Raw genomic sequence first — 24749 nt, forward strand, 5'->3', positions numbered from 1 at the left:
GATAAACTGTTTAAGGGTATTTTTGTCTTTTAGTTAAATATTAACAGAAAACACTAACAGAACCTAACGAAGGGTGGAAAAGTGTTATTTTGAAACTTGATGGGTGGGAAAGTGTCATTTCACCAAACTTTGGGTGGGAAAATGTGGTTCTCCCGTAAAGATAACCCCAAAGCCCATGGTTCGCTGTTTCCTTTTCCAATATTAATTGTAACCCAACTAACTCTTTAAAATTGTGTAACGTAAAAAGTTCTAGACGACGAAAAAGACGTAAATAATGGTTTAGGAGAATAATAAATCCACGATTGAGTGTAAATAATTCCTAAATTTACGAGAATTTGTAATCTCTACCTATATAATCTTTGTTGCCAAAAATTATTAATTTATATCACCTTGATGTATATTGAATAAAATAAACTTCTTTATACCCATCCGTGAATAAATAGTTAGGTCGACTTGAGGATAGTGTGGATAGACACATGCACTCAGATTTGATTTTCTAACTGAGCATCCATGATTTAAGTAGGGGACTGTGACGGTGGATTGTTGCACTAATCATTAGTTATATATATATATAAACTTCTTTGTATAAAACTTGTTTGATTTAGATTAATGGTAAAGGTTATATATGTACAACGGTGACATAAAAAAATTTCTGAAAACCTTGTTGTATTGATAAATTTGATAGAAATTTTGTTTAATTAATAGTTGGTGTTAATGTCGAGATTAGAGAATTTTGAATTGAAACATTAGTAGCTATTTACCTAAACCATTGTTATACTTGTTATGGAAATCATAAATAATATCGTACTGATTAATGTCATGTTATTGTATCAAGAGAAATGCTAGCCGTACAAAAAGAAATATAAGGATGGACATATAAAGATAAATCATACCCTTAAAAAAAGAGTTTTAAGGGTATGATTTGTTTTTATATGTCCATCTTTATATTTCTTTATAATGTTAGCATCTTTCTTGTATCAAATACAAATCCCATGGAGAGATTCAAGTGATTATGTAATCGTTCAGAATATATATTGTGAGATTTGTTATTGATTTTAAAAGATTCCTGACAAGGAGGAAACGTCCATGAGTTGTTGAAATGGGTTTTTCAAAATTCAATCCATCCATCAGTCAAAGCTTTTTCTAAACCTAAAGGCTAAAGCCCCCTAAGTTACTAGTAGTTTCACTTTATATGATTTACAATAGAATAAATTAGGTTGAGAAACAATTTTCATAATTTTCTTTTAAAATACTGGTATGATAGTTTATAATTGGTCAACTCGTATTTAGTTAGATGGAATCTATTATAAGCTGACTCTTCGCATTTATGAAAAAAAGTTAATGAGAATGGTTTGTGAGTGTAGTATTACTGTTTACAATATTGAGCTAACATTATCTTCAACTAGATCATAACCTAAAAGTTTAGACGACAATAAACATCATTCATATGATAATCACATTACCCTTAGTAGTCCATGAATAATTATTGGCGATGATACTTTTGCATTAGATTAGTTGTTTTTACTAGTGTGCATGTATGGGTTCCTAAAGGTATTGTTTGCTTTAGGCTATGAGGTCCACACGATTTATGTGAGACTTTGGCACTAATACAGTCTCTCGGGGGAGTGCTTGGCAGTGGCCTACGCCCTCCTTCTAACGTCAATTGTTGATATATGATGGGTCCAGACACGTGGTAGGTGAGTTCTTAGAGGTATCGTTTGTTTTAGACCTTAAGACCCATACGGTTTTATCTTGAAAAGATGCATCTAAGTGATGAGGGTGTCTTTGTACTATATAAGAGACCAAAACCCCTGTCTCCTAACTGATGTGAAACTTTGACACCAACATTATGTTACATTTATAATATTTTAGTAACATTGCTAACATCCAATGAATTAGGATCCAACGATCCATATGATATGAGGAACAATGTTATTCATCTAATAATAAAATTATCGTAATAGTTGACTGATTTTTACATACAATATTAGGGTGATAGTAACACTAGACCAAGATCCAATTGATGGTCCCGTTGTAGAATAACGTTGTTCATGATCTAATAGTAGTAGTATAATGGTATTATGATATCATTTCATTAGTATTTAAATAATATTAACTTATTATCACAAACATTAATTCATTATCTACACCTCAATGCCACACAAAATATGGCGTTGCTTTTATACACGGAATAATATCATACCACTCAATATATACATCAAATATTTTTATTTCAATGACTATATAATTATCATATTATTTATATATAAGATAGTATCTCTTTTAACTTAAAATTTTGACTTATTTTTACACAAATGTTCAACCGTGAATTCAATACAATCTAATAGTAATCAACACAAATGAATGTATGTAATATATATTTATCCATTATTTACTTTAAAAAAGAAAAAATAAATGGGGGATCAAAAGAGCCTGATCGAAGTCATTAAATATAGTGGCAGGTGTCTCTGTGGAGCCACAGGAGTTATAAATTTGGCTGGTGAAGTGAGATTAATATGAAAGATCAAACAAACCTAATAAACAAAGACAAAAAGAAGAAGAAGAAGAAGAAGAAAGAGTAATGGAAAAATCAGAAGAAGAGAAGAGAAGAGGAGAAGAAACATATTATTTGTACAGCCCTTGTTCTCTCTTTCAACAACTTATCAAAGCTTGCTTCAAGTGCTTGGGTCGTGAAGAAGGTGATGATAAACACTCCACAACTCCTCCAGCCCATCCAAATTCTCCTTCAGGAACAGAAGGAGAAAAAGAAACGAAAAGAACTGTATGTATAATCTCTCTCTCTATTTCACATATAATATAAACGATCTTAGGTCTAACAGACGTATCATTCATGACTTATGTATTTACTTTCTCTTTTCTTGCTTAATGGTGGGATCTTATTAAATAGATACATGAATGATCTGATATTTATGTTCGTTTCAAAGAAGACTTCCTCTACGTTGAAACATGCTTTGAGATCTAATTAATTTGCTTAGTTAATGTATATGAAATGCAGGAGGAAGAGATTGGGGTGGAGTCCGGGGCAATAACAGTCCCAAAAAGGCCACCAATAGACCCTGGAGGAGGTGGTCAAATCAACTGATCATAGTAATATTTACAGTGTTTAAAGACTTCTGAGACTCTCAAAATTTTTGAGTTTTATAGTTAATTAATTTGTTGAACTCTTCTTGGATGGTATATATATAAATATCAACCATCTCCTGTGTGCATGCTAGAACGAGTAAATTAACTCTCTTTCTTTACCAAGCTAATAAATGGTGAGTTTGGGACATTCTGGTGTTTAGGTAAGTTTAATAATTAATAATAAATAAGCCACTGACCTTTATTAAGTTTCCATAATAAACTTATAATAACAAATGATAGACTTGTGCAAAAGGCAAGTGAATTTTAGATTATTCTTAGACAAGGAAGAAACGTCCATGACTTATTGATTGGGTTGTCCAATCCATCACTCAACCTTTGTCTCAGCAAACACCTCTGTAAAATTCAGTTTTGTAAATTTTTTTTTTTTTTTTTTTTTTTTTTTAACATGGGATGTCAAATTATCCATCTTAAAAGTTTATCAAATTTTTGATAATTATAATATAAACCCAAAAAGAATAAAGTCAAAAAAGATTTATTTACTCACATCTTAATTAATCCTCAGAAAAAAAGCTATATATTATACAACAACCTATCATCGTGACCCATGTAAATTATGGGCAGAGATAATACCTTTGTGTCCACTAGAGAATCAAACGTGAGACAGTAGATTGAAGTCATACACAATTTTTCTAATTTGCCCTTACCGTTGGGTTATCCATAGGTGAGTTTAAAACCGAATTTTTCATCAAGATTAATGTGATATCCTTTATAATATTAATGAATATATATTACTATATATCTTAATATATGAATCATTATCTGTATGTTTATGTCATATAAAATAGCATGTCATCATATGTTATATGATACCCATATTATTTATATATGTCACATAAGTACACATTCATATTACATAAATGAAACTATTCCAAATCATTAAACTCAAGATGTGCATTAATTTTCACCTATAAAAAGGAAGGAAAGAAAACAAACTAAAGGCCTCCAAAGAGAAATATCATTAAATATATAGTGTGGTAGGTGTCTCTCTATGAATCATAGGAGATATAAAGTGGCAGGTAAACTATGAAAACCGAACCGAACCAAACAAACACTAAGCGAAAGAGAACAAGATAGAAGAATAAGAAGAAGGGAAATGGAAGAGCAGAAAAGAGGAGAAGAAACATATAATTTTTACAGCCCTTTTCATCTCTTTAACCAACTTGTCAATGCTTGCTTCAAGTGCTTTGGTCGTCAAGACGATGAAGATGATCACTCCACAACTCTTCTTGCTCACACAAACTCTCCTTTATTGTCAGAAAGAGCAATGAAAACAACTGTACGTATACATCTCTCTTTCACTCACTCACTTCGTTAGTATAAACAATCTCAGGTAGAACAGACGTAACACGTCAATCATGTTAAAAACATCCCCTCTATTTCAACATAAATTGTTCATTTTTTTTTATGTTTAATTATTAAAATGAGTGTGTTAATGATCTGATACGTCTGTTTCACCGAAGATTTTCTCTGCGCTGATTTACATTTCCAGATTTAAAGTGATTAATTAATGTAATGCTGATTGATGCATATAAAATGCAGGAGGCAGAGTTTGTGGTGGAGTCGAGGGCAGTAAGAGTGAAAAAGAGACCACAGAGGCCATCGGTAGGCTCTGGAGGAGGAGGTCAAACCAACTGATCCTCTCCTGGTTATCCTAAGTTAAATTTACTAATAATAATAATATTTACAGACTCTTAATTAGCTAGAACTTTTCTGGATGTTTTATGTAAATATTATGTGAAATTAAGATTTAAGAGTGATAGAGGCAATTAAACTGAGGCTTTTGTGGGGGCGGTGGAAAGCTAATAGTGGGGGGTAAGTTGTCGTGATTCAATTGTTGCATTTCCTTCTTATCTGTCTCTCAAATCGAGCCCTTTTCTCTTTTCAATCTGTTCAATAAATGTGCCTTTTGCTACATTCAATACTCTCTCTCTCTGTCTTTCATGTGCAACCCACTTAATTGCATACATAAAACAGTTGATCTGATAAATATGTCGGGGTAATGGTACAGTGTCTTTAGCGTTGCTTCCTTATACTACAGTATCCGCACTGTATCGTAGGATGATTAATTATCAATGAAGTTTCCGGTGAGACAAGTCACCAAGTGTATTGTGATACTGGTTGTGCTTTTAGCAATATTCTATTACATGGATGATCAGGCAGAGTACCATGATAGTTATTTGTACAACCAACTGATGATAAGATAAAAATATAACGAACGTGTGTGGTGTATTACATTAACATATATGTCGATGTTTGATTTTGATACCAACTATTCGCATATGAAAACGTTGAGCTGATTCAAGAGACACATGTGAATGAGGGATTGAGAGTATAAATGGTGGAAATATAATGTTTAAAGTGATTCGGATACTTAAACAAGTGAATCCTACGTCTATGGATATTGTATTTATATTTGAAGGATCAAGTCGCGACTCAGCGAGCCGACTTTTAGAGTATTGAGAATACAAATTAGAGAGAGAGAATAAGCTATTACAGAGAGAAGATAGTTAGTCAAGAGTAAAAAAATGAGCGAATCCCACAAACGGGAGAGAAACTCTCTATTTATAGTAGGATACATTGAGGTAATGATTACTGAATCCGTAAAAAGGGGATAGTACCGTGCAAATACTTCTTTGCGTCCCGTTGTTCACCTACTCAAGTGATTTCCTCGGTTCATGCAGGGATTGGACACGTGGGCGGCCTCTAGCCTCTCGTCAGTCTGGCGGGCACCCCCTGTACTGGCAGGAACATGCTGCTTACGCTAGCATGAGATGTGGCCGCGCCTAAACGGCTATAGGATCTGTCTAGACTCTGACCATTTATGCTGACTGGGCTCTATGTCAGCCCTACTTTTCCAGGCATAACAATATATAACTCCACGTCAGTCCTACTTTTTTCGGCATAACACAAATATAAAGTAAATGGTTTTACCCCAGTAAATTCAAGCCAAACTAAACCATGTAAACTATGGTTTATAGATGAGCGGAGATATCAATACCAAATATTGCTTCTTACACCCCTTGGACATGAAGTAGGGGTTTTGAGGTGTAACATGACCGACCGCATCAACTCCTTTGTGCAATCAAGCGTTAACAGCAGCCCTTCTCTTAGATCCTCCTAAATCAACTTTAACTAGTAGGTTATAGTGACACCATCAAACATTAGCAAAAGATTCGAACAGGCACATAAATTTACTTGTAGATTGTTATGCCTAAAAAGTCACGCTTATGTCAGCCTAATAAATGTCTTTTTGTACTAGCTGTCAAACTCATATCTCCTCAAAGATATTCATACCAACCATATCTCATTTCAAGAGATGAATGGATAAGAGCATTCCATGTGTCAAGGCAACTTGCAAAACACTCATTACATTGAGCGTAAAGGTGTATAAATTGGCACTTCTCTTCCCGAAGAGGGGGGCTGGGCATATGAGAGCTAACTATAGATAAGAGCTCAATTCTTTCTCTTTGTAAATACTGTATTTCTTCATCTTTGTATGCCTTATGGGCAATATTAGTTAGAGATCAATAAAATAACAGTGGATGTAGGAGTCGCTTGTTGAGCATCCGAACCACTATAAAAACCTCTCTTGTCAGTCTATTATTTATATTTTCTACAACATATATAATCTCAGCTCCATATTCAAATCTCATGGATCCATCACGTGTGATTCCTAAGTTCGCTTAGTGCTTCTCACGTGCGAGTCGTTGGCGTCCAAAATCAAGCGTCAACATAGATGAAGAAGAGAAAAGAGACGTTTACTATTGTTTCCACTAGTCTTTTTGCCTCTACGCTTCCGATTAGTTGCTTCTTCTTCTTCTTTTGTATTCTTCTCCTCTACGCCTTCTTCTTCTTTGATATAATCTCCATCACCATCATTTTCATGGCCTTCTTCTTTCTCTTCCATCTTCACCTCCAAGTTGCTCACATAAGCGCGAGTTTCTCTCTTCTTGCATCCACATTTCCCAAAAATCAAACTATCAAATTATGATCATCATATTTATGTATAATGTGCACTATGGTTTACAGATCATTACCAAGTGATTCTTCTTGTACCCCTTATTTTTCGACATGAAGTAGGGGTTCTGAAGTTGATCGTGACTGACTACGCCAACTCCTTCATGCAATCCAGCTTTAACAATAGCCCTTCTCTTAGATCCTCCTGCATCAAATTTAACCAATATGTTATAGTTACACCATCACATATTAGCATAAAATTTAAACATGCACATAAATTTACTCTTAGATGAAGAAGAGAAAATTGATGTTTACCATTGTTTCCACTAGTCTTTTTGCCTTTACAGTTCCGGTTAGTTGCTTCTTCTTCTTTGATACAATCTTCATAATTGTCATTATTTGCACCACCACACTCTATTAGCAAGTGATCGGGTATACGCAACGGAAAACCACAGTTTTAAAACAAATAAAAACCGATCAAATGCTTAATCCCAAATCTGGGTATAGATTATAGTGTTTATAAATTCTGCATTACAACAGTATAATAAATCCATACAAGGATTCAGAATGCTTACACACATTTGGAGGCTCCTCCAAATATCTCCGGATTTGATTTCATTAATCGATTCAACATAGAAACACACTCATGTTGTCCACACAAAGACAATCCACAGAACCCTTGATTATTTTGCTAGAATAACCAAAGGCTTCAAGAATCAAGAAAGATTAAGAGAATATGAAATTTTTCTCTTGCACTAGAGAGTGAAAACATGAGAGAGAGAGAGAGAGAGAGAGAGAGAGAGAGAGAGAGAGAGCTTTTGGGTGACTAGGGTTTTATTTAAATGAATAATTCTCATGTGTTTTTAATTTTAAGTTGCACTTATATAGTGCAACAATTAAAAACCATATTCCACTTAGGAATAGCCATGGGCTCCAACCCTTGTTCACCATTGGAACGAAACACCCTTTAATTGGTGTTTTAAATTTTAATTAATTATTATTACAATTAGAATCAATTAATATATATACAATAATATATTAACATTTAATTAAATAATAATAATCCATTTAAATACATGTGCACATATATTTAAATATAATCTCACTAATTTTAATATTGATATTAAAATTAAACACAAGTAACAACCCCAGCAAATTTAATTGCACTATGAGATTACCAAAATACCATTTGGTCATTTCGTCCCAAAAGACGAAAATACCCCTCTCATAGATTGATTCTTAAATTGTCTTCTAAGTGTATGACCCGTAGGCTCTTCATCGTATCGGCAGTGAGTAGTATCGCGATTAACTCCAATTAATCGTCTTACTACACACAGATCAAGATTGGCCCCTAGCAAGACATCATGGCCACCGATAGATTCGGATTCAGCGAAACGCAGCTTGTCAATGATATGGTTACCGTGCAATCAAATCCTTTCATCATGCGTTATCTCATCGAGGCTAAGGTATAGAAATAGTGTCAACCTCAGATATCCTCGATATCTTTGTATTCAGTTATTAGACCAATGACCGGAATAATAAATTGGATTGAGCAACAACTCAATCCTACTATGGCCACAACTTTATTGTCATTGTCATTCACTGAATTTTGCCGTGAGATAACTTTTTTCGTATCCGGAGTGATGAATCCTTTGTTGATCCACCATAGTCTTGATACATTTCTCAATGTAGCCAATCACTACCGTATTGATAGCTCTGAATAGAACTATGTTAGGCTAGTGTCAAACTACACCAATCGATACACAAGACGCTCCGGTGATCTCAAGTCTAAGGATCATATGTACCACCATTCTTTAGAGGATTTATTCTATATATAAACGATATGGTTACCATCTATATGAAATCCTCTAGTGGGTCTGTCCAATAAACTCGCCTATAACAAGCACCCATGTGTCGCACCAGGTTGTCGGCAAATAACCTTGACAAGTGAGATCAATCACTGTCTTTCGACAAGGTCGTTCAATACTGTGATAGCGTTACCATATTATCTGTGTCCTTAGTCAGAATAATACTGAGGTTACGGACAATTCTATAATGGCCACCATATGTGATTATAGGGCTCTCACTATTACACTACAAGAAAAACTACATTCTGCAACCAATTTTTTAGCAACTAACCAGAATTAGTTGCAAAAAATGACAAAAATACCTTAAAAGTTTACAAATACACCCCTAATAAATTTTGATTACTCATTTATTTGTGTTCAATATGACTCATAAATCCTCTAATCTCTAGGTAACACTTGAATTCAATTGATTCATCACAATTCACATAAAATTCCTCAATCAAAACCAAAACACAAATAATTAATTAAATAAATTAAACAACCATGCTATAAATCTATAATTTAATATTATAATTAATTAAATTTTTAATAATTTAATTAAGTATTGTACTAATGTTTATAATGGAATATTATAATTAATTAAGTAATCATACTATAAATCTATAATGTGATGTTATAATTAATTAAAATTTTAATTATTTAATTAAGTCATGTAGTAAATTACTAATGTTTATAATATAATGTTATAAATTTATAATTAATTAAGTAATCATTTAACTGTGTAATGTTATAATTAATTAAGTGATTATAATATAATATAATGTTATTATTAATTAAGTAATTATTTAATTATAATGTTTTAATTAATTAAATTTCTAATCATTTAATTAAGTATTGTACTAATGTTTATAATAGAATGTTATAATTAATTAAGTTATCATACTATAAATTTATAATGTAATGCTATAATTAATTAAATTTCTAATAATTTAATTAGGTATTGTGCTAATGTAGTAAATTACTAATGTTTACAATATAATGTCATAATTAATTAAATAATAATTTCATTATGTAATGTTATAATTAATTATGTGATCATACTATCATGTAATGTTATAATGAATTAAGTAATCATAATTTAATTAATTATAATATTATAATTAATTAAATTTCTAATGATTTAATTAAGTATTGTACTAATGTTTATAATGAAATGCTATAATTAATTAAGTAATCATTTAATTAAGTAATCATTTGTGTATAATGTAATGTTATAATTAATTAAGTAATCATACTATAAATTTATAAAGTAATATTATAATTAATTAAATTTCTAATTATTTAATTAAGTATTATGATAAATTACTAATGTTTATAATATAATGTCATAATTAGTTAAGTACCCATTTCATTATATAATGTTATAATTAATTATGTGATCATACTATAATGTAATATTATAATGAATTAAGTAATCATACTATAAATCTTTAATGTAATATTATAATCAATTAAGTAATTATTTAATATAATGCAATATTATAATTGATTAATTAATTATTTAACTAGTAATGTATTAATGTTTATCAATTTATTTTATATAATTAATTAATAATTTATTACAAATATACTTAGGACTTGATAATTGAAGTAAATGACTAAATATCATATTATTATTCAATCAAATATACTATTCTATTCAAAAATAATTATTTTAATAACATTAAAATACTTTTAATTGGTTTTAATTCCAATCATACACTTAATTAATCAAAAATTTAATATTAATATATTATAATATATTAAAGTTTTTTATATGGTGTAGTTTATATATAATAAGTATAATTATATATTTATTTAATTAGATTATTGTAAAAATTTAACTTTTTCTATTTAAATTTTTTATATGTAAATTTACAATAGACTCTCATTCTTCATAGATATTTCACTTCAGTCCAGGTTCCAAAACAGGGTACCCACTGTAGGTTCCAAGGCGAGTGCCCGTTGCAAGTTCTTTTTTCCAAGTTCCGGTTCCGGTTCCTACATGTGGAGAACTGGAATCGAAACCGTACAGTAGGAATCGAAACTGGAATCGTACAGTGTCGATTCTAAAAAAAGTGAATTGGAATCTATTAGTACAGTGTCGGTTCTGGTTCTACCCGCTATCCCTGCTCACCCCTAAAAGATGTGTGCAGAGATAATCGAAATATTATTTTTTTTTCTTATGTAATACCAGGGAAACCCTTGTTAGCTTCTTAAATCTCACTGTTTTTAATCTATGCTGACTTGGCAGGCCTTTTTCTCTCCCCTGGCTGACGTGGCGGCCTTTATTAATTAATTATTCTTCAAGCTCTTCATGGACTCCTCTTCTGCCTCTATATTTTGGTATGACGGGCCTATTAAAGCTTTTGAAACAAAAATGGGTTTATCTACATCAGGCCTTTTACTTAGTTTGTGGCCCAAATTCAGCCCATAGGAAAGCCCACAAAGTGGGTTCAATGGGTACAACCCATCATTTTCATAACGTTTAGATTTAGTGTCATAAGTTAATAATTTTTCAACAATATATAAACTTGTAAAAAGATATCGTAAATTATAATGTGAAATGTAAAATTTATAATATTGAATATCAAATCTATAATGACGATAATTATAATATTAACCACCAAATATAACATGGATGTAAATACCATTCACTTATATATTCATCTAATAACATTTTATCGCATATATTGTTTATAATTCCTTTGCCTATTCGCCTTATAAACAATATAAGGAAAAAAAAAAAAAAAAATATAAGGAAAAAAAAAAAAAAAAAAAAAAACAGAAGTTCCTTGCAACGATTGTACATACAACCATGAATCTTGAGACGTTTTGTCAACACATATAACATACACTGATCTATTAGTAAGTACTATAATATTATTGAATAAACGACCACAAATATAGTATGCTTGTCTAACAATAAACTTTCTCATCAATATTAGTATTACAAATAGTGAAAATACTATAGTATAAGCAACATTATATATAGGCCGAATGACGTGTTCCTACCTGAAGTTTGCCCTAATGAAAATTTAGGGTCCAAAAAGTTTGAAAACGACAATTATCCATCCATTGTTAATATCTGTACAACAATTACCCACCTGCCCTTAAGATCTGTTAATAAAATTTGTTATCTGACCTGGTAGAGTAATTGTGAAGACAAAAATACCCTTTCGTCTTTGAATTCAAATCAAAGATCCTATTTTGACTAAATCATGCATGGCTAGGCGCGCACTACGCACTTTTCGCGTGCGTGGTGAAGGGAGATGGTTTGGCTCAGTGTGTGGGCTAGTAGGGGCGTTTTATCAAACAGTAGTGGGGCAAATTGTAGTGGTGGTTGTGGTCGGCGAAGGGTGAGGGTGGAGGTCGCTAACAACAAGGGGTGGTTGTGGGTTGTCTTAAAAACAAATCCAACACTCCAAATCAACAACAATCAACCTCCAATCTCAACTACAAATAAAAATCCAATCTCCAATCTCAACTCAAAACAACCAACCAAATCAAACCTCAAAGAAGCCAGCTTGAGCGACAACTAGAGCAGTGGAGGGCGCGCGACATAGTCACGGTGAGGCAACGAGCAACCGGTGCATGTTGTGGAGTTCATCGGTTGGGGTGGGGGAGATGAGAAGAAGATGGTTTTTCTTGTATGTATTGGGTGTAAAATGACATAATTACCCTTTCATTGTTTTTTTAATTTACCATCTTAGTATTGATGTTTATCATTGAAAATTAGCATGTTTTAGTAATTATGTATATTTTAAAAAGTACTTTTTCCAAAAGAACTTCCCAGAAGTTATGTTGAAGATTTTGCCTGCTTACACTCTACAGCTTCCAGTCTGAAACTCGGTGGCTAGGCCTAGGCACCTTTTTTTTTAATTGTTCTAGCTGTCACTTTCGTTTTCTCCGAAAGTACTTTTCTTCTCCAAAACACTCAGAAACTGCAGAGAGTAATGGTAGGCAACACACACAACAACAAAAACAAGAGATCGCGTGGCTTCTGCAAACACCAAAGCATGGCTATGATGGCATTGTAATTTCATTTACTCTCTCTTTCAGCAGAGTCTTTTTTGTTTTGTGGTTTCTTTGATATGGATGATGAAAAGTTTGATTCTTTACAGTTCTATTGTTGACGGGTTGCAACGGTGACAATAAAAGTTTAGATTAATAGTAAAGATTATATATGTACAACGGTGACAACAAAAAAATTTCTGAAAACCTTGTTGTATTGATAAATTTGATCGAAATTTTGTCTCTTAATAGTTGGTGTTGAATTGAAACATTAGTAGCTATTTACCTAAACCATTGTTATACTTGTTATGGAAATCATAAATAATATCGTAATAATTAATGTCATGTTGTTGTATCAAATCCCATTCCCATGGAGAGATTCAAGTGACTATGTAATCGTTCAGAATATATATTGTGAGATTTGTTATTGATTTTAAGAGATTCTTGACAAGGAGGAAACGTCCATGAGTTGTTGAAATCATTGTTTTAAAACCCGGACCGGAGGGCAAACCGTTTTGTTGTCCGGTTCACGGGTCAACTGGTCCAACCGGTTGGACCGGCCGGTTGGACCGATGACGTCAGCAATATTTTATTTTTAAAAAATTATATATTAACCACTTATATTTCAATATATTACAAAATTCCCCAAAAAAAGTTCAAATTGGTCCCTACAATTTTTATTTATTCCAAAAATGCCCCAATAAAATTACTAATTAATCTTTAAACTTTTGATATATATCCAAAATACCCCTATAAAATTACAAAGTAACCCTCATAATTTTAAAATATTTCAAAAACCCCCCTGAGACCTAAACCGGACCGGAGAAGCTGCCGGTTCCCGGTCCAACCGGTTCGACCGGCCGGTCCGGTCCGGTTTTTAAAACAGTGGTTGAAATGGGTTTTTCAAAATTCAATCCATCCATCAGTCAAAGCTTTTTCTAAACCTAAAGGCTAAAGCCCCCTAAGTGACTAGTAGTTTCACTTTATACCATTCATTTACAATAGAATAAAAATAGGTTGTCAAACATTTTTTATAATTTTCTCACACAAACGCTGACATGGCAGTTCGCAATTAGTCAGTTTGCATTTGATCAGACATGACCTATTATGAATTGACAAATCATATTTGTAAAAGAAAGTTAGTGAGAATTGTTTATGAGTGTAGTATTACAGTTTACAATATTGAGCTAACAGTATCTTCAACTAGATCATAACCTAAAATTTTAGACAACAATAAACATCATTCATATGATAATCACACTACCCTAGTAATCCATGAATAATTAATAGCGATGATACTTTTGCATTGGATCAGTTGTTTTTGCTAGTGTTCATGTATGTCGGATCCAGACACATGGTAAGTGGGTTCCTAAAGGTGTTATCCGCTTTGGGCTCTGAGGCCTACACGATTTCTGTGAGAATTTGGCACCAATATAGTCTCTCGGGGGGGGGTGGGGGGGCCGCCTGGGGGCCTTGGCAGTGGTCTAGGCCCTCCTTCTAAGGTCAATTGTTGACATATGATGGGTCTAGACACGTGGTAGATGAATTCCTAAAAGTATTGTCTGTTTTAGACCTTGAGACCCATATGGTTTTATCTTGAAAAGGCACCTTTGAGTGGTAAGGGTGTCCTTGTGCTATATAAGAGACCAAAACCCTCATCTCCTAACCGATGTGAAACTTTGACACCAACATTGTGTTCCATTTATAATATTAGAGTAACATTGCTAACATTCAATGGATTAGGATCCAACGATCCATATGATATGAGGAACAACGTTATTCATCTAATAATAAAATTATCGTAATAGTTCACTAATTTTTACATACAATATTAGGGTAATAGTAACACTAGACCAAGATCCAATTAATGGTCCCGTGGTAGAATAACGTTGTTAATTATCTAATAGTAGTAGTATAATGGTATTATGATATCATTTCATTAGTATTTAAATAATATTAACTTATTATCACAAACATTAGTTCATTATCTACACGTCAATGCCACACAAAATATGGCGTTGCTTTTATACACGGAATAATATCATACCACTCAATATATACATCAAATATTTTTATTTCAATGACTATATAATTATCATATTATTTATATATAGGATAGAATCTTTTAACTTAAAATTTTTACTTAAATTTTTATACAAATCTTCAATCGTGAATTCAATACAATCTAATAGTAATCATCAACACATAGTGAATGTACGTAATATATATTTACCCATTATTTACTTTAAAAAAGAAAAAAGAAAAAATAGGGGATCAAAAGCCTTTTAGGAAAACTGAAGGAGGAGATCGAAGTCATTAAATATAGTGGCAGGTGTCTCTGTGGAGTTATAAATTTGGCTGGTGAAGTGAAATTAATATGAAAATCAAACAAACCTAATAAACAAAGACAAGAAGAAGAAGAAGAAGAAGAAAAAAGAGTAATGGAAAAATCAGAAGAAGAGAAGAGAAGAGGAGAAGATACATATTATTTGTACAGCCCTTGTTCTCTCTTTCAACAACTTATCAAAGCTTGCTTCAAGTGCTTGGGTCGTGAAGAAGGTGATGATAAACACTCCACAACTCCTCCAGCCCATCCAAATTCTCCTTCAGGAACAGAAGGAGAAAAAGAAACGAAAAGAACTGTATGTATAATCTCTCTCTCTATTTCACATATAATATAAACGAAATCTTAGGTCTAACAGACGTATCATTCATGACTTATGTATTTACTTTCTCTTTTCTTGCTTAATGGTCTCTTTTATTAAGCAAGAAAAGAGAAACATGCTTATGTTTTCTCTTTTATTAAATAGATACATGAATGATCTGATACTTATGTTCGTTTCAAAGAAGACTTCCTCTACGTTGAAACATGCTTTGAGATCTAATTAATTTGCTTAGTTAATGTATATGAAATGCAGGAGGAAGAGATTGGGGTGGAGCCCAGGGCAATAACAGTCCCACAAAGGCCACCAAGGCCACCAATAGACCCTGGAAGTGGTGGTCAAATCAACTGATCATAGTAATCTTCCTGGGTAAATAGTAATATTTACTGTGTTTAAAGACTTCTAAGACTCTCAAATTTTGTGAGTTTTATAGTTTAATTAGTACTGTTAGTTAATTAATTTGTTGAACTCTTCTTGGATGGTGTATATATATATAATATCAACCATCTCCTGTGTGCATGCTAGAACTAGTAATAAATGGTGAGTTTGGGACATTCTGGTGTCTAGGTAAGTTTAATAATTAATAATAAATAAGCCATTGACCTTTATTAATTTTTCATAATAAGCTTATAATAACAAATGATAGACTTGTGCTAAAGGCAAGTGAATTCCAGATTATTCTTAGACAAGGAAGAAATGTCCATGAGTTGTTGGTTGGGTTGTCCAATCCATCAGTCAACCATTGTCTCAGGCAAACACCCTGTGAAATTCAGTTTTGTAAATGATTTGTTTTTTAAGATGGGATTTGTCAAATTATCCATCTTAAAAGTTTATCAAATCTTTGATAACTATAATATAAATCCAAAAAGAATAAAGTCTATAAGATTTATTTACGCACACCTCAATTAATTTTTTAAAAAAAGTTATATATCCTACAACAACTTATCATCATGACCTATGTAAATTAGAGGCAAAGGTAATATCTTTGTGCCAAACAAAAAATCAAACCCGAGATAATAGATTGAAATCATACACAATTTTTTTAATTTGCCGTTACCGTTGGGTTACCATAGGTGAGTTTAAAACCGAATTTTTCATCTGATTAATGTGATATCCTTTATAATATTAATGAATATATATTACTATGTATCTTAACATATGAATCATTATTATATGTTTATGTCATATAAAATAGCATGTCATCATATACTATATGATACCCATATTATTTATATATGTCACATAAGTGCACATTCATATTACATAATGAAACTATTCAAAATCATTAAACCCAAGATGTGCATTAATTTTCACCTATAAAAAGGAAGGAAAGAAAACAAACTAAAGGGCTCCAAAGAGAAATATCATTAAATATATAGTGTGTCAGGTGTCTCTCTGTGAATCATAGGAGATATAAAGTCGCAGGTAAACTGTGAAAACTGGAACCGAACCAAACAAACACAAAGCGAAAGAGAAAAAAATAGAAGAAGAAGGGAAATGGAAGCTTCAACGGAAGAGCAGAAAAGAGGAGAAGAAACATATAATTTTTACAGCCCTTGTCATCTCTTTAACCAGCTAGTCAATGCTTGCTTCAAGTGCTTTGGTCGTCTAGACGATGAAGATGATCACTCCACAACTCTTCTTGCTCACACAAACTCTCCTTTACTGTCAGAAAGAGCAATGAAAACAACTGTACGTATACATCTCTCTTTCACTCACTCACTTCGTTAGTATAAACAATCTCAGGTAGAACAGACGTAATACGTCAATCATGTTAAAAACATCCCCTCTATTTCAAAATAAATTGTTCATTTTTTTTTTATGTTTAATTATTAAAATGAGTGTGTTAATGATCTGATACGTCTGTTTCACCGAATATTTTCTCTGCGCTGATTTACATTTCCAGATTTAATGTGATTAATTAATGTAAAGCTGATTGATGCATATAAAATGCAGGAGGAAGAGTTTGTGGTGGAGTCGAGGGCAGTAAGAGTGAAAAAGAGACCACAGAGGCCACCGGTAGGCTCTGGAGGAGGAGGTCAAACCAACTGATCCTCTCTTGGTCATCCTAAGTTAAATTTACTAATAATAATAATATTTACAGACTCTTAATTAGCTAGAACTTTTCTGGATGTTTTATGTAAATATTATGTGAAATTAAGATTTAAGAGTGATAGAGGCAATTAAACTGAGGCTTTTGTGGGGGCGGTGGAAAGCTAATAGTGGGGGGTAAGTTGTCGTGATTCAATTGTTGTATTTCCTTCTTATCTGTCTCTCTAATCGAGCCCTTTTCTCTTTTCAATCTGTTCAATAAATGTGCCTTTTGCTACATTCAATAGTCTCTCTCTCTCTCTCTTCCATGTGCAACCCACTTAATTGCATACATGAAACAGTTGATATGATAAATATGTCGGGGTAATGGTACAGTGCTTTAGCGTGCTTACTCATGCTACAGTGTCCGCACTGTATCGTAGGACGAGTAATTATCAATGAAGTCTCTGGTGAGACAAGTCACCAAGTGTATCACTGTGTTGTGATACTGGTTGTGCTTTTAGTAATATTCTATAATTACATGGACGATCACGAAGGGTACTATGATAGTTACTTGTACAACCAATCAATCATAACATAAAAATATAATGGACGTGTGTGGAGTCGTATGACTTTAAGATACATAAGGTCGAACCAGATCTTTCCATCCAAAGTTTGCCGACAATTTATTAGCCAAAAAGTTCAAAAAACGACAATTATCTAACGGCCATTAATTATGTCCGGAGTAATGCTATACTTATACTATTTTTTTTACACCATTTTATAAACATCATGATGTGTCATATGTTACAACCACATAAATTCTATTATAATATTAAAAATTCAAAATAATTAAAAATTTATGTGGTTGTAACATATGCCACATCATGATGTAATGAAAATTGTGTAAAAGAGTGATGTAAGTGTAACATTACTCTTATGTCCGTTAACTTTAATGAAAGAAAGATAAGATGGTAAATACAAAAACAATCAAAGGATAATTATGTCATTTTATGCCCTGTATATATAACAAAAACCATCTTCTTCTCATCTCCCCCTCCCCCTCCCCCTCCACCTTTCTTCTTGATCTTTTTCTTCTTAATCTCCCCCTCCTTCGCCGTCGGTATCACTGTCAGAATTTCGCTACCTTTTCGGCATCCGACATCTCCTATTCGGCAACCCTTCCACTCTTCCCGCCCTTTCTAGCCACCTGCCTGCCAACAACCGCCCCCAGTCACCGGATTTGCGCCTCCTGCCCTTTCAAGTTCCCCAATCATGTGGCTGCTTCCATCGCAGTCGTGTGACAAACCCCCCACCCCAACCGATGAACTCCACGATATGCACTAGTTGCCCGTTGCCTCCCCTCCACTGCTACTGTCGCCACTCCCGCTAGCTTCCTTGAGGTTTGATTTGGTTGTTGTTTTGAGTTGAGATTGGAGATTGGATTTTGATTTGTAGTGGAGATTGGAGGTTGATTATTGTTGATTTGCAGTATTGGATTTGTTTTTAAGACAACCCATAGCCACCACTTGTTGTCAGCAACCTCCACCCTCACCTTTCGCCTACCACAGCCACCACTACAACCTGCCCTGCAACTTTTTGATAAAACGTCCCAACTAACCGACTGTGAGCCCAACCATCTCTCTCACCACGCAAGCGAAGCTCGCGTAGTGTGCGCCTGGCCATGCATGATTTGGTCAAAATACGATCTTTGATTTGGATTCAAAGAAGAAAGGATATTTTCATCTTCATAATTAATGTACCATGTCAGATAGAAGTGGAACAAATGGATCGGGTTAGGTGGGTCAACCCTAAACCCAACCCATATCAACCTGGGTTCAACCCGGCTCGGGTATACCCCGTTGGGCAGATTGAACCTTCGTAAGCCAACTTGGTGACCTGGTGGGTTATATTTCCATCCAACCCGCTGGTTTGGGGGTTTTCAACTAGCAGGTGAACTTAGCAGGTTGGACAAAACAAATGTAAAAAAAATTAAATTGAATTTTTTTTTGCAAAAACTCATTTTACCCTTGAAATATAGTCGTTTAATAGCAATTAGAGAGGTCTTTTTGGTTATTTTCTTTCCCTTTTTTTTAATAAATAGGGTTTAAACTCTCATATTTCCTCACATCTCAAATTCTCTTATTTTCTTTATTAAAATCTCTCAATCTCTTTGTTGTCAATTTGCTCTTATTTTATTTTTTATTAGTTTTTGTAATTTTCAATTCATATTTCCAAATTTCAATTCTCCTTCTTTAATTCATTATTTCTTCTATATCCAATTTTTTTGTTTTAACTAGAATCAATAAATATTTCCATCCTATCAATTTCGATGATGAAGAAAATTATCCTAGTCCCCTTGAATTTACTAACGTAAATGCAGTAGATTCAAATAGTCCCGTTTCCTATTCTCATAATCTGATACACCTCATAATATTCTCCCCCTTCCTCCTCATGCTACTACAACTCCCAGTGGTTCTAGAAGTCGTCCTCGTAATCGTCGTCCTTATCAAACTCCATCTCAAGCAGAAGCGGGTTCATCAACTGCAGTTGGAATCAACGATAAGCACATGTCAGACGTTTGGGTGTATTTCGATAAGTTTTATGAGATAGAAAATAGAGTTCAAGTGAAGAAATCAAGATGCAAGTATTGTGGAAATATTTATAAAGCTGATGCAGATAATAGTACTAGTACTTTAAAAAGACATGTTAGTAAACATATTAATCAACATGGAAATAGAGAAACCAATAAAACTCAAATAACTAATATTGGTACTACTTGGCATTATAATTATGATGTATTTAGGGAACAATTAACTTTATATATTGCTGCAACTAATCAACCTATTAATATGGCTGAAGATAAATATTTTAAAAGATTTATTAAAAATTCATTTTTTCCAGGATTTAAAAGTTATTCTAAAACTACAACTAGAAATGATTTAATAAAATTGTTCGGGAAAATGAAATTAAAATTAAGAAATAAAATATATAGTTGTCATGTTAGTGTGGCTCTAACCGTCGATATTTAGAGTGATAGAACCAAACAAGATTATATTTGTGTGACTAGTCATTATTTTGATAACGAATGTAAATTAAATAAATTTTTATTGGGATTTAGATTAATTAATGTGGATCATAGTGGTCAACAAATTTATATTAAAATTATTGAAGTTTTAGAAGATTATGATATTGTTCACAAAGTGATAAGTTTAACTTTAGATAATACAAGTGCTAACAGTATAGCTATATATTTTTTTTAAATAAATTTTCTTTTTTATGACAATTTGAAGTTTTTTCACCAACATTGTGCATGTCACATTATTAATTTAATTATGAAAAGTGGTATGAAAAAATTAGAAATAATATTGATAGAATTAGAGATTTTTAGTTTAGATTACTAGTAGTAATAGAATAAATACTAAATTTCAAGATGCTTGTATAAAATCAAATATGTCTCTTAGAACTTTTGCATTAGACATGCCTATTAGATGAAATAGTAATTATTTAATACTTGATTCATGTTTACCTTATGCAAATTTAATTAGTTATTTTGTAGCAAATAAATGGGGTCTTCATTATTTGGTAGATAGTGATTGACCTATAACTCAAAAATTTCATTATTTTCTTAAATTTTTTTATCAATCCACTTTAAAACTTTCTGATGTGTATTATTCTACTAGTCCATTGGTAATACATACAATTATAAAAATTTCAGATTTATTTAACAAAAACAAAAACAATGAAATTTTAGTGGGACCAATACAGGCAATAGAATTAAAATTTAAAAAATATTGGAAACCCATTCCTTTTCTTTTTTGTTTAGCTGCCATATTTGATCTTAGAATTAAATTAGCACTTTTAGAAAATGGTTTAGACACGTTAAGTGAAAATTTACGAGACGAAGCATATGCCACTCAACTAGGAGAGATAAGACAGTGTCTTGCAGAGGTATATTTGCAATATAAAAATAGGTATGAGAACTAGTGAAGAGGTGAAATACCTGAGGAAGTAGCATTGGAAGCAACAAATGAAGACTTCAACTCTTGGAGTGCACTTAATAGGCCTAAGAAGACTCAAACCCGAAGCATAGCCTCCTCTTCAGAAGCATCAACAATGAATATACTGTCCTCCATGCAGCTACAGAGAAATGAGCTTCACTGATATTTGGGAACCCCCGACGTGCTACCAGCAGATCCATAACAAAGAGCCAATTTTGATGTCTTAGAATATTGGAAAACCAGAAAATGTATTTTTTCCGGTATTATCAAGACTTGCCGTGGATGTTTTCTTTGTTCCTGTCTCAACTGTCTCATCCGAACAAACATTTAGTGCAAGTGGAAGAATTTTAAATGATAAGAGGATTAAACTTTCACCAAAATTGATTGAAGTCCTCACATATCTTCGAGATTGGGAACAGTCGTGTCATTAGGATCAATACGAGGTTGTCAACAATACTTTAATAGAATCATTTCAATTTTGTAATTTATATGATATAGATGAGGGAGGTCCTAGTCAACCCTCAAATTAGTTGTTTTGTAAATTGTAAATTAACTGTCAATTATTGCACTCTTTATTTCTTACCAAGTTTTTGTCCTAATTGAGTTTTTCTTGGTAAGGATTTAACAAGGCAATAACTGTTGTAATTTCTTATTTTATTTTTTGATAAATGAATAAATATATTTTTTCTTATATTACAATTTAATTGTATTAAAATTGAATTAATATTTGGAATGTTAACAAAAAAAAATAATTTAATTGAATTATTGATATTTGAAAAGTTAGGTAAAAAAATTACACAAAAAAAAAAAAAAAAACCGGCGTACCAGTGGCGGATTTAATTGATGATGAGTGGGGACCAACTTTAAAAAATTTCAGATTTTATATATATTTATATTTATTTGGACCAACTTTAAAAAATTTCAGATTTTATATATATTTATATTTATTTGCATTTTGGCCCCTATAAGACTTTGACATTTTGCCCCCTATAGAACTTTGACTTTTTGGGAAAAGAATAGATTTTGTTTTTTATTTTTGAACTCTTACCAGTTACCAGAACAACAACGCACGCCAAGAACCTCTCTTCCCTCTTTCTTTCATGGTGCAGGTGCTCTAAAGACTAAACTCTCAAGTCTCTCTCATCGAACTCTCCTTCCAAGTCTCAACCAACACTACTTTTCATCAATTTATCAAAAAGTCATGTCCTTAATCTTAAATCCCTAATTTTATCTATTCAATCGATGTTTTACAGTTTTAGAACTTTTGTTATTGCATTCTTTCAATAAAATTGAGTATTATATATTCATAATTTGAGATTTGAAGTATAACTAAACCATAGTCGTTGAAGGGGCCCTTACCATTTAGCCAATGCGGCAATGTCTAGACATCCCCACGCCTACTTGTGAATTTTGAGAGACAAGGGTATTCCTTTAAACCTATTGGCAACCCACACTAGCTGACACCAGCCATCAGAAGTCTCTCTGCAGACTGCAATACCTTTCTCTTGTTGTTTCTCCCTTATAGTAAAATATTCCTAAGAAGCAATATGTCCCAATTAGAGACCAAGAGTAGTGTCAAAGAATCCAAGCCTGAATTTCCCATATAGTATAATATTCTTAATTGAATGATTTTAAAAGATAATGTTATCCATAAATCAAATTGAATGATTTAGTGATGATATCTTTATGTTCATGAGATGACAATGAATTATGTGGTTGTTTATAATTAGGTTGTTTGTTGTTAATTATTGTTTATGTTTAGTAAAAAAACTGCACAAAATATAAAAACAATAAAATAATTTAAAAAAAAAAACCTATCCTTTTGCTGTATCAAATAAATTATAAGTTATATGGTTTGTGGTCCCTTATGTTTGTTTCTGGTTTGTGGTCCCTTGATGTTGGTTTGTGGTGCCTTGATGTTTTCTTTATTGATTCTCTAATGTTTGTAAGGCCATAACATGTTTATTGTTAAACAAAGTACAAACCAGTTTCAAATATTTTTTCTTGTTGCAGGGAGATCTTTGTCTACTCTTGAAAAGCTTGAAAAGAAAATGAGCGTTGAAACAATCCACAGCTGTGAGAATACTTGATACATATAACAGAACATTGGCACAAATAAATAAAAACATAATCCAGGGACCATAAAACACAAAAAATGGCAAAAGGCTATTGACTTGCATTAAATAAAATACACAAGATTTTTTCAAAACCTCAATGCTCTCTTTTGCCTTCTTCTTGAACTCAATGCAAATGTGCAATTGAAAGTTATACCAAAAGATGCAACAATGATAACAAGTTTATGTTACAAAAACTTATTATCAACATAAACAACAAAAACTTATTACAAAAGCTTACTAAAACTTATTATTAACATAAACAACTAATTATTTCTAGAACTTATTACAAAAACTTATTATCAATTACAAAAACTTAAAAGATGCATATTTAAGATTTTTAATCAAGCACAATGAAAAAAAAGGACAAAAAAATATTAGTTCTTTGTTGACAATATCAAAAACTTTTTAAACATAAAAAAACTAATTATTTATTGTTTGTAAAGATTAGTTGAGAAATCATTGTCTATGTATCTTTTCTTTCATCCTTATTAAATTACTTGACTAAATCAAATTTTATAAAAAGAGTTGACTTCTTTTTTCTATAAATATGCATGATTCATGTTAAATGAGTATAAAAGGAATTTAAACTCACAAAATATTATATTCGTATTGTCTTTCCATTACTACGTATGTAATTCACTATGAGTTACTATGTATGTCTTATTGTCTTTCCATTACTATATATGTAAATCACTATAGGTTATTATTCTTGTACAATTTCTTATTATTTTATTTGTTTAAACTTCTTATTAGGTATGCAATATGGATAAATTTCTCAAAAGAAAATCAGCAATAGACCAATCATCCTCATCCGTTTAAGAAAGTAAAGCCAATAATAAAGAAAATGATCCATTAAAAGAAAGTCATGTAGAACTAGAAGTCATCTTGAAAGATCTTCCATATATCTGATCCAACTCTACGGCCTAAAATCAATTATTATCATCCTAATTATAG

At 32.2% G+C, this 24749-nt stretch overlaps 3 protein-coding genes across 3 annotated transcripts; all 3 read left to right on the forward strand.

Annotated features, from left to right (window-relative positions):
• Window positions 1–2545: 2545 nt before the first annotated feature.
• On the forward strand, window positions 2546–3267 carry LOC116120200 (elicitor peptide 6-like). The gene is made up of 2 exons (XM_031406151.1): window positions 2546–2782; window positions 3017–3267. Exons 1-2 carry the CDS (start codon window positions 2582–2584, stop codon window positions 3101–3103), a joined length of 288 nt encoding a protein of 95 aa, XP_031262011.1. The 5' UTR covers window positions 2546–2581; the 3' UTR covers window positions 3104–3267.
• Window positions 3268–15354: 12087 nt separating this feature from the next.
• LOC116120201 (elicitor peptide 6-like) lies at window positions 15355–16161 on the forward strand. The gene is made up of 2 exons (XM_031406152.1): window positions 15355–15625; window positions 15902–16161. The coding sequence occupies exons 1-2, from the start codon at window positions 15425–15427 to the stop codon at window positions 15995–15997; spliced, it is 297 nt and encodes a 98-aa protein (XP_031262012.1). The 5' UTR covers window positions 15355–15424; the 3' UTR covers window positions 15998–16161.
• An 857-nt stretch (window positions 16162–17018) lies between these two features.
• Window positions 17019–17961, forward strand: LOC116120196 (elicitor peptide 6-like). Its single transcript, XM_031406140.1, has 2 exons — window positions 17019–17338; window positions 17603–17961. The coding sequence occupies exons 1-2, from the start codon at window positions 17144–17146 to the stop codon at window positions 17696–17698; spliced, it is 291 nt and encodes a 96-aa protein (XP_031262000.1). The 5' UTR covers window positions 17019–17143; the 3' UTR covers window positions 17699–17961.
• The last annotated feature ends 6788 nt before the right edge of the window (window positions 17962–24749 follow it).

The sequence above is a fragment of the Pistacia vera genome, unplaced genomic scaffold (genome assembly GCF_008641045.1).
Source record: "Pistacia vera cultivar Batoury unplaced genomic scaffold, PisVer_v2 Contig929, whole genome shotgun sequence".
Lineage (NCBI taxonomy): Eukaryota > Viridiplantae > Streptophyta > Magnoliopsida > Sapindales > Anacardiaceae > Pistacia > Pistacia vera.

What these genes read in the sequence shown, in the direction of transcription:
- LOC116120200 (XM_031406151.1), top strand. Translation starts at nt 2,582, where the DNA reads ATGGAAAAATCAGAAGAAGAGAAGAGAAGAGGAGAAGAAACATATTAT. An exon ending in AAAAAGAAACGAAAAGAACT is followed by an intron (nt 2,783 to 3,016) that starts GTATGTATAATC and finishes TATGAAATGCAG; the next exon opens with GAGGAAGAGATTGGGGTGGA.
- LOC116120201 (XM_031406152.1), top strand. Translation starts at nt 15,425, where the DNA reads ATGGAAAAATCAGAAGAAGAGAAGAGAAGAGGAGAAGATACATATTAT. An exon ending in AAAAAGAAACGAAAAGAACT is followed by an intron (nt 15,626 to 15,901) that starts GTATGTATAATC and finishes TATGAAATGCAG; the next exon opens with GAGGAAGAGATTGGGGTGGA.
- LOC116120196 (XM_031406140.1), top strand. Translation starts at nt 17,144, where the DNA reads ATGGAAGCTTCAACGGAAGAGCAGAAAAGAGGAGAAGAAACATATAAT. An exon ending in AAAGAGCAATGAAAACAACT is followed by an intron (nt 17,339 to 17,602) that starts GTACGTATACAT and finishes TATAAAATGCAG; the next exon opens with GAGGAAGAGTTTGTGGTGGA.